An 11333-nucleotide genomic window follows, 5' to 3' on the forward strand; every position below is an offset into this window, starting at 1 on the left:
GCTCCCATATATTTAATTAATTGTGATTACAATATGTCGTATATGTAAGCATTTCGAATCTGATAATTAGCTCCAGGATATCCTTATAGAACCAGGTATGAATATGTTATGTTATACTAGCTAGCAGCTTATAGGTCTGAAGGTAGTACTATTACCTTAGATCTTAAAAGATATCAGGGTGTTTGACGGAATTACTTGAACTTTCTTTTTTCTTTTTTCTTTTTTAATAATCCAGAGTAACCTCAACTCACTTTGGGTTTAAGATTAATCTCTGTTAAGACGAGAGTGTTAAGATTAAGTACCCCTCCATAAGGGCACTTCTCAAGCTTTAAATTTGTGTTCTCTTCCTGATGAGGACAAGATCACTTACCACCTCAACTAATAGTTTGTTGATAATTACCTTGAAATTTCTACTATAAAAAGAAATGCTGAACTCGTTTTGAGGTTCTTCTACTGTGAAATTTCCTGGTTATTAGAGTTTGTTTTACCTCTTTGTATTAAAAAAAAAAAGGAAAGAAAAAAAAAAGCGCGTTCTACTTCCGCTAGGGCCTTGAAAACTCGAAATATCTTAGCCCACCTGTCTAAGTTCTGTATTTAATTTTTCTGAATATTTCAACTTATTTTCAGTTTGAGACTGGGAAAAAGGGCAAAGCGCCGAAGCCATCAACGACTCCACCACATCCTTCTTGAAGACTTGTATAATTAAAGGCTATCACGTGCTTGCCACGAGTATGACCAACAGAATATGAGAAGAAGAAAGAGAAAAACATGAAGATTCTTCATCTCTTAATTGTGAGACATGCCTGGAAATTTTGATATTTAACATTTCTGATTCCTAACTTAGAAGTAATGAACATGCAGTACTTACACGTCACTACCAGAAATTATCAAGCATGCTTAGTTACATGAAGCCAACGAGACTCTCATTATATGCAAGGTATTCAATATCGATACCACATGCCGGCTTCATAGTATCTTTGTTCACATGCAAGATGGAAGTTCAAGGTTCTAACATATGATGACTATACCAAATGTGGGCTATCATTCACTTGTATAAGCACTTTTGTTACAAAGTTGACAGTGACTGGTTTCAGTAATGTGGTAGAGGATACAAACTAGCATGTGGGTTTCATTGAGCCAGAGACTAGGGAACATTATTTAATGAACACCACCGATAATATCAAGTTTGGATGCATATGCTGGAAGGCTTGTGTGAAGAACGTGAAGTGCGTGCTCCCACATTTTGATCTCAATCCACTGGATGGGGTGTATGTATATATATTGAATAAATCGTATTATATATCACAAGTAATCAAATGGACAGACCAAAAAAAAAAAAAAAACAGACCACTCATGAGCCCTCACTTAGATAAATGAATAAAATTGACATGAAGAGGGATCCCCACAACGATATTTTACATCTTAACAGGACATGCCACATTCATAAACAGGTGTGGAAACCCCAAAGTAACAACCCCCTGGAACAACGTCAACTCTCCCTCAGCCAACCCTCACGGACGGAAGCAATATTTTGAAAACTTGCCCACTTGAACCTCAATCCACACCCATGCAATGAGGGAGGCGGCTGATAAAACGGATGTCCCCGTGAACAAATTTCTTTCAACTCGCTAAGCTCATCAGAAATTAGAAAAGCTCCTCTGAATTGAACTTATTCCATGCTTCCTGTTCCAAATTATCAAACTTTTAAGGCAAGGATGACATCATCACATTAAAAAAAACAAAAACATACAAATTAGCGTCCACCCCCCCCCCCTTTTGTTTTCCCTGTCTGACGAGCAAGCAAAGCCACTAAGGGATATAAAATGGCTTACTCTGCCACATATTCATGCCGCTGGTTACTAAATTCCTTGTTTAATAAGAAATCAAAGATTAAAACATCAAAAAGTGGTAAACTATGCAATGGACCGCAGTACCTTGAGTAGATCAAACACCTTCTCTGCAACATATTTCTGTTGTAAATTGGCACCCTTCTGCTGCACCTTATCAGGATGGATGCATAATGTGGCTTTCCTATAAGCCTTTTTAACTGACGCGGCTGTGATCAAATCAGTCAAAGAAACTGGCTGCCAACCACATTCAGGCCAAAGCACCTAACCATTCACGTAGAAAACAAGTCAATGCAAGTTCGCACAACTTGTAAAATAAAAACCAATTGAAAATTCCAATACCACTTTAAAAACACAATTACCTGATACCATTTTTTTCTTTCAAAAATCAAGGAAACTTTTCCAGATGCAATAAAAAACTTTTCAAAACAAGAATGTTGTCTTGTTTCCACTGGATTTACAGTCAATAACAAGTACATGATCACAAGGTGTTAAAAGTTCCTTGTCGAATTTTATTTATAGACTCTGTTGTAAATAGAATAAGTTCTAAGAATACAGTTGTACTTTGCTCTTAGCTCTAGGGGCACAATTGTAAATTCCCTTAGCCTTTGACGTGTAGATACAGGTCCTCAACTCTTATAAAGGAATTGGCGTTTCTATCAAGGAGAATAATCATTCTCTATTATTTCTCCAATCAATTAATACAATGATCTCTTTATGCGAGCTTACTTAAGATGTGCAGGGTATAATCAATGAGAAATAACAAGAATTGCTATAGTTTCTTAGCAACCAATATGATTGGAAATTGCTACCGGAGGGAACTGAACTATCAAAAATCCATATGTTAAGTACATACATATTGTAAAGTGGAGAGCAAAGCACGCAAGTTCCCCTCTTTTCCTGCAGCCCACCGCTTAATTTCAAAATCCAACGTTTCAGCAAGCCTCTGCAATCAATTCATGGATAAAATTAAGGACAACTAAAATTTTCACCAACCAAAAAAAAAAAAAAAAAAACTAAAATCTTGATATTATCACCAGCTTGCAAAACTTGATGAAAGAAGCATTGACACGACTCGGAATAATAAACATTAAAATAGAATATGCACTATCATTAAGTACATACAGGTAAACACATGGTGGATTTTCAACCAAAAAAATAGTAGATTGATTGGGCAAAGAAACGCAGTGTATCGGAAAATAATTTTCTAATTTGAAAATAACACAGGTACACATTCATATAATAGATCCTAAGGCCTGCCAGGGACTACTTACATGTCTCTCAGCTTGCTCTCTTTGTGTTTGCAAGTCTCGCTGATTCTTCTCAGCCAATGCTTTTGCCTAGCATAAAAGGACAGCAGGCATTACATCAACAAACATGTAAAAAAGACCCTGTCTACCTTACCTCTCCTTTCTTTCAAACAAAAATGAAGATATCTAACAGAAAAACTAAAGGAACACATACTGCTCGCTCCTGAGTCCTCTGGTGGCGCTCCAACCTGGCTCTTCTTCTTTCTTCGCTTTCCCCTTCAATATCTTGAAACTCTCCTGATGATGGAGCAGCTGTATCCCATGAAAGAGAGGGTTCGATAAGAACCAAGTAATCAAGACATGACACAAGAATTCAAAACACTGCCACATCAATAAACATCACAATAAAAATGTTAAAACTACCTCCAAAAATTGAGGAAAGGTCATCAACAATATTAACTGACGATGATACTTTCTTCATGCTCGTAGATGCCCCAGTTGATTTCCTTGTATCTGCCTGAAATTGGGTATCAAATAAAGAATCCTGAAAAAGTCCATGTTCAAAATATTAATATCTAAACTTGCAGTAGTATCAGATAAAGTTTCACAGAAACAGGTTCTCACTGAAGAGCTAGCCCTAGGAGGCCTTGGAGCACTGCTAGCTCTTGTACCCATGCCAAAGAAAGATTCAAGATCATTTTCATTCTTTTGTTGATTCATCCTTGCAGCAGCTGCAGCCCTTTCTCGTGCCTCAGCAGCAGCCCTTTCTCTTGCCTCAGCAGCAGCCCTTTCCACAGCAGCACGTTCTGCTCTAGCTCGTGATTCAGCTTCAGCCCTCGCAGCTGCTCTATCCCGTGCTTCCCTCTCCTTTGCTTCAGCTCTTTCCCTTGCTTCTGCAGCAGCTCTTTCAGCCCTTTCCCTTGCCTCAGCAGCAGCTCTTTCACGGGCCTCAGCTTGCGCTCTCTGAACGGCAGCCCTTTCAGCTCGCTCTCGAGCTTCAGCATTAGCTTTTCCAACAGCTGCCCTCTCAGCTCTTTGACGAGCTTCGGCAGCTGCTCTTTCACGTGCTTCTCTTGTAGCTCTTTCTACAGCCTGTCTTGCCATTTCTCTTTCCCTCTCACGTCGCTGTTTCTCTTTTTCTTTCTCCTCCTTTTCCCTTTCAAGTCTTCTTTTCTCTCTTTCCTCCCTCTCTCTTTGCTGTCGTTCACGATCTAGCTTTTCCTGTTTCTCTCTCTCTTCCTGCACAGCTCTCTCATCTCTCTCAAATGGCCCAGCTTCTCTGCTTCTGGCAGCCTTGGTACTCTCTCTCTCCCTAACTTCCTTTGCATGCCTGAATTTGGCTTCAGCCCTATCCATAGCCTCCTTCATAGCAGCAGCAGCTGAATTCATCTCTAATTCTTCATCAGGAACACCACCTTCATGCTCATCATCATAATTATAAGTCCCGTCTGCAGCAAAATCCTCATGTTCATCAAACGGAGATGTAGAGGAAACTCTTGCTGCAGCAGAAGACTTGGGACCCTGGGAGAATCCAGTGGAACTAGGAAAAGATGAAAATTCACTAGCTTTCCTTCTAGCATTGGCAGATCCTGATTTAGAAACTTGTACAGGTCTTGGAGGAGGAGGTCTTGAAGGTGGGGGAGCAGCCGTTGGTTGTGTAAAAAGAGGAATCTCAGATACTGTCAGCCACACATCATTAAATGATTCCAAATTTTCTTCAAATTCTGGAGAAGTGTCCGTCTGAATATTGGCCTCTTTAAAACCATCATTATCATATGAAGGGGAAGAAGCCCGTTGGCCAACTGGTTTACTAGAATCAGATGATGAATATGTAGGCCCATCAAAGGGTGTCTGTGGAAATCCCCAATCATGGCCAACAGGAAACTTGTTTTGTGAGTGTCTCTCAGGACTCTTCACAGAAGATTTCTCATCTGGTTCTTTGTCTCCAGCCCAACCTGAGCTTGCATTAGTCTTTGGAGGACTGGTATCCTTTCTGTTATTTCTCTCTGATGAGAATGCAGGTACTGATTTTCCAAGCCCATCGAAGGGATCAATATCATCATATACTCTGCCATTAGAATTTGAAGAACTATCATTTTGTGTGCTTCTGGAACTACTAAATTTACCAATTTCTTCCAAAGGATCAGTAAAGTGGCCTGCAGACTCCATTGGGGTTGAAGCTGATTCAAATACTTTGAAAGGATCATCTGTCACACTGGAGGTTGTTTTAGATTCCGTGGTAGTTTGCTCTGAGGAGAAACCAATATCAGGAGCAGGCCTGTGAATAGGGCAACGCATAAAAGTTATGGTGATATGTCAATCAATATGTTAAAATACAAAATTCCATAACAACCACAACAAACCAGTCATCAAAACGGGGTAGCGATAAATGTTACCTGTATTTAACAATTTATTCAACTTAAACATGGCACTGCAGGTTTTACTTCTGCATAAATTCAGCCTTTTCAGTCCGAATTGATACATGGCATTGCACTTATTAATGGTAAACAAAATTGAAGAAAGATATTCTCGAGTGTTTGATATAAGTTATATCACATTACTTATATCAAATAAAAATGTAACCAGTTTTCCTAGATGAGGAGTTCCTTATTATGTTGAAGAAAGAAAAGAGATTATGATATTCTCATTTCAGAAGCCACCAACAAAGCCATTCCTTTTAATGGTATTTTACTATCATCCTGTCCACTCTTGGCAACGTCAAAGCAATAACATCATAAGCATCCAAATAACTTGCACTTACAGCACTACTTTCAGTTAATCACATAATCATAAATACAAGGGTGAATCGTGATGTCTTTATTCCAAGTTATTTAGGGCTCTTTGATTCAAATATCTGCCGGATAGATCATGGCAAAGATCAAAGTTGTGCAGACATTATATTTCGACCACATATAATGTAAAAATCCATATGCATGTACACATATAACTTCAAAATATATCAACATTAATTGCGTGATTAAAACAGTGAGCTCCTAGAATCACCCAAGTAAATATCTCACTCCCAAACAGAATGTTCACACTTCACAGAAAAGGGTCATATAGTCAGCAAAACAAGGTCCCATAGAGCAGCCCCATGGGCCTATTCCAGTTTAACGACCTTCAAGTAACAAAATCCAAACAACTAAAACTTCAGACAGGCATAATAAACACATAATCAGTAAAAAATTGTAAATCCCTTGAGACATTGATAAATCAAATTTAGGGATCCTAATTCCTCATCGAATTGCAGTAATAACTAGCAGACAAAGAATTTTCAACATGTTCAGCATGCATAGCGGTGGATTTTCATATTCAAGGGGATAAATATAGAAGAATGCTCTAAGAGCCTTCATGAGGAGAAGCTGCTATTAAGTAATCTCAATGTAATACATGATCGTCAAACATTTCAGGAAGGACTGCAAACCATCCAGTTGGAAACATGAATTGAAACTGAATCATGATACAGACGTTTACTACAGAAAAACTTCCTTCCCCAACTGTGTTTAAGGATTAATATCTCATCAAAAGCATTAAGAAAATCTGTTATTATTATGCACAATTGACAATATTAACATATCATCGGATAGAAAGAAATTGTCACATGTAAAAGCTTCCATCAGAAGAATTTAACAATTCCAGTGGATTAATTGGTTTTTTTTATTCTTTTTTTCTGTGTATGCCTCTGAAAATTAGAATGACGATCTTTTGGCATTTGGTTCTCTGAGACACTGGACTGAATGGGTACACGCTAAAAAGCAACAAAATCACGGCATACTTGATCACTAAGTAGAATTATGTATCTAAAATACAGCTTAATGTACGCTTTTAACGGCAATAGACAGACAGACGAGCACATGGTAACACGAATATTTTACATTTTCAGGCCGATATATCAACATGCTAATGAACATAGAATCTCATCTCAGTAACTGAAGAATAAAGTTGTTACCGTACCTTTCACTATGGATTCCACTTCCATCAAATCCAGGAATCAAACCGTCAAAATCTTGATTATTTTTGTCATCCTTCTCCGATCTCTTCTCATCATGCCTAGACTGACCGAACCCACCCAGAAGATCATCCAATGCGCTACTACTTCTTTCTGGGGCCGAAGATACCGATGCAAAAACATCATCATAATTAGCTGTAGACGAGCTTTTTAACCCCGGGACGCCGACGAAAATGTCATCGTCATAGACAGGTTTGTCATACACAGGGGGGTTCATAGACTTGGAACCAAAATCGCTGGACCCAGGATACATGGAATCTAAATTGAACGACGCATCAGCTCCGCGACTCTCCGATTTGCTCGAGTATCTCGCAGAGCCCCCCAACAGATCATCGAAACCACCAGTATCTTGATTCTTCTGATTACCCGACGATCTAAACGGCGAATCACCATCATCCATAAAATTACCACCGAAAGAATCAAAGCTACCAGTGGATCGGGATGCACCGCGGGATCCCAAATCGAAGTTGAGGCTTCTACTATTGGGGGCATTCGAAGATCCTTTGGATGCAGCCATTGGGGCCGCTTTGCCCTGCGGTTTGAACCCGAAATCGGCAGCTAAGAGACCGTCGAGATCGTTCATTATGATTACTTAATAATTCCGGCGAATTTGGGGTTTCGTAAACGCAAAATTTTGGGAAAATAAGATATCGAGAGAGGATCTAACAGGGAGTATAGCGCTAAATAAATTCAGCAATAGGAGAGAGATCAATCACTGGGAAGAGAAGAAGCAGAGATCTCGGTGGCAGCGTAGGAGGAAGAGCCTGGGGTTCAAGCCTTGCGATGGACTGAGATGACACGAGAAAATTGAGAAGCCTGAACCAGTCAGAAATTTTAAAATAAAATAAAATAAAACTATTTTCCCCAAGGCCTTGCTTCGTGCCTCTCTCATTGTCCTTGGCTTTTGTCTTGGCTGGCTGTTATTAGAGAATTTTCGTTCTTAAAAAAAAAAAAAGCTTATTTAAATTCCTCAGCCTATTGAAATGAAATTTGAATTTTTATATTTCAGACAAAAGGAAATGTAAGATTATTTTTAAATGACATGCAGAGGCCAGAACATGCACGACACTTTAAGCTTCTTTCTCCTTTATTTTGTCTCAATCTTTTTTTTTTTGGGATCTGAGTCTTACCACATGCACGGTAAGTATCTTTAAATCTAAACTATGGTTTCAGCTCAAAAAAAGTCCATTAATTTTTAAATCTGCAACATTTGCATTATAAAAAATTAGTCAAAACTTCCTGTTAAGAAAATTAACTGTGTAAAAACATCTAAGGATCTAGGGTTTTCAATGATATAATTCATTTTCAGCGTACAGCTCTTTTATAACTCAGTACAATATAATTTTATTTATGTGTAAATATTTTGTCTTACACATAGTTGAAAATAAGTTGTACTATTGTTCTTAAAAAAAAATTCAGATGCTAGTGTCCAATTAATTTTCTAGCCAAATGCTTTTGATCAATTTTTCCTTTAGATTTTTAAATTTTTTAGTGCACAAGGGTGTCACTTTAAAACTAACTATTCAAGCATGATTCTAAATTGTTTTCTTGGACAACGCAAAGCATGGTTCTAAATGAACTAATTAGCTTTACAAACATAACAAAAAGTATGAAGGAAAAAAAGGACTCCTCAAGTCTTACGTAGCTCTTACCAACGCATACTCATCTTTCCCAAAAAATTCTTTAGCTATTGCTCCCTCACAATCAAAATATAAGTTAAATTTTGTTAGAACTGCTTAGTTTTTTTTTTATAAGATAAAAGTAAATTTTATCTAATCATTTAATGAGTTTTTTTAAATTGCTGGTCAAAAAAAAATGAGTTTTTTTAAATTTTAACCTTAAGATATATTCTCTTTTCTCTTTAATTAATTTATATATTGCGTTTTTTACTCTCTTTTTTTTATTAATAAGGGCATATATTAAAAAAAATGTCTTATGTATTTATTGTTTTAGTTATGAATATTATAACATGTGGATGTCCATATCCTCTTCTTCTTCTTCCTCTTTCTCTCAACTTTATCATCAACTCCCACTACTTTCACTAGGCATTAATCTTCCACTACTCCATTACCTTTCCACTATGCCTTTAATCTTGTAATTCCCCCCACTCATATTCATATGGTTTATTGCTCACTATCTATTATTTAAGTACAAATGTAACTTATGTGTAAAACTATACCTATAAATAAGGCATGCTATTGTATTGTAATGCAAGTGAAGGAATACAATATTATTATCTCATTTTCTTGTCTACTTCTCTTCTCCAATCTACTTTCATTGTTGGTTAATTTCATAACATTAAGCTAATTTTAACTAATTTATTGATAAACATAAATTTATAAAGTTTATCCTATATTTTAAACATTTTCAGCTAGAGGGGGTATATTTAACTGTAGATTTGAAATAAGGAATTTTCATTCACAGATGGATCAATATAGTTAATTGGAGAAAGTAAGTAGCTTCATTTGAATATATTTTTATTCATAACAAAAATAATAAACATATTTATAAATCAAATTAAAAATATAGAGGACAAGAAGAAACTTATCTTGGGATGCTACACCATTACTAGAGCAAAAATGGCCAGCAACAGCAAACGAAATTAAATAATATGAAGTCTCAACGTTACCGCCACGCTCCGCAATTCACATTAGGGCATTGTATTATTGAGCGTATACTTAATTACTAAGGTTTCAAAAATTGCTATCGAATTGGGTAAAACAATAACTTAAGGGTCAATGGTTGAATTGTGATCAGATTTACCATGTTTAAGTTAATACTATATTTTTAATTTTACTGTTAAAAATGACATTAAAGTTATAGTGTTTTATAAAATACTATTTTACAAAATTAAATTTATAGGATTGCTTAAATAATTCTTTGTTTTTTATCAATAAATATTTTATTAATATATAAAAATTAGAAGGCGAGAAGATGAGAGGTTATACTCTCTTCAATTTAGAAAAAGAGTATTATTGATTTTTAAATATGTAACTTAAGAAAATTAATGAATATCTTATAATTTAAAAATAAAAATAAATCATTATTATATGTAATACTTGTATAACGGACATAATTATTTTAAAAGTTATAGTTTAATAATAGATAGATATACATATTTTTCTGCATTTTTTCACTAGTTTTCTTTTTTAATGCTTACAAGGTGAATATGTGCATAAACTATAGTTTAGAAATATGATTTAAATTTTTTAACATTAAGAAAAATGAAAAAAAAAAAAAACAAGGCTAAAGTATGCATTTGGTCCTTTGACAAAAAAATAAAACATTGTGTAAAATTAAAGGACTAAAAGTATACTTTAACCCAAAAAATATTGACTGTGTGACCGGTCTTGCACTTCTTCAAGTTAAACCAATTTCCAATTTTGGTTCAACCGATCAAACCGGCAAATCCAATCCAGTTTTTAAAATCTTGTTAATTAGGCCATTTAATTTAATCTTTCATCATTACTAAAATTGTCTTTAACCTTGTAGGACCAAGATCTCTCGTATTTCTTAATTATGGTAGCAGCTGAATTTCTTTTTAAAAAAATTACAATAACAATCAAACCAATTTAGGGGAAAAAATACTATTTCTAATTCTTAATATAAAAGCTCTTTAACTAATTTGGATAAATTAAGAAAACCAGTTAAGTTAGTTATTCGTAATAAATAGATGTTATATTTCCTAATATATCCTTGCTAATTAAGTGTATTGGTTAAAACTAACATTATTAAAAGGACTACCTTAAAAATAGATAAATATGATAGATAAAGTATATTGGGGTTTTATATTTAGGACCCAAGTAAAAGTTAAATAAACTATTATATTAAAGACTAGAGCTAGTGTATGGTAATCAATATCGACAGTAATTAATATAGTTCCCTGGTTACCTATAAGTGTTGAAAAAACTAATTTTCTTAAGATAAAAAGAGTACAAGATTTTTTTTTAGCTACTAAATAAGAGTAAAAGATAAACCCCCAACAAAGTTAGGAATTAAATTTTCAATGACTTGTTTTTTTTTGGGGGGGGGGGAAGGGGAACCTTTATCACTTACATCAATTCAAGTTGATTTTTTAAAATTTTTTATTTTTATTTTTTTGGTCAAAATTTTAAAAAGTTTTATTATTCAACAAAAATGTTAATTTAGGATAATTAGAATCTGATGATATTACAAAAAGGGTTTAAAAAGAAATCGGGTGATTTGTTGGGGGAAATATTGGGTGAT

General features: G+C 35.3%; 1 protein-coding gene across 1 annotated transcript; it reads right to left on the reverse strand.

Annotated features, from left to right (window-relative positions):
• Positions 1–1241: 1241 nt before the first annotated feature.
• LOC114741855 (auxilin-related protein 2) lies at positions 1242–7755 on the reverse strand. Its single transcript, XM_028930115.1, has 8 exons — positions 7052–7755; positions 3722–5375; positions 3521–3641; positions 3312–3409; positions 3122–3187; positions 2704–2793; positions 1935–2111; positions 1242–1683 (listed from the first exon to the last, which is right to left on the reverse strand). The coding sequence occupies exons 1-8, from the start codon at positions 7687–7689 to the stop codon at positions 1645–1647; spliced, it is 2883 nt and encodes a 960-aa protein (XP_028785948.1). The 5' UTR covers positions 7690–7755; the 3' UTR covers positions 1242–1644.
• Positions 7756–11333: the final 3578 nt, after the last annotated feature.

Source organism: Neltuma alba, unplaced genomic scaffold (genome assembly GCF_004799145.2).
Source record: "Neltuma alba isolate B1F8T4 unplaced genomic scaffold, ASM479914v2 tig00003550_pilon, whole genome shotgun sequence".
Classification (NCBI taxonomy): domain Eukaryota; kingdom Viridiplantae; phylum Streptophyta; class Magnoliopsida; order Fabales; family Fabaceae; genus Neltuma; species Neltuma alba.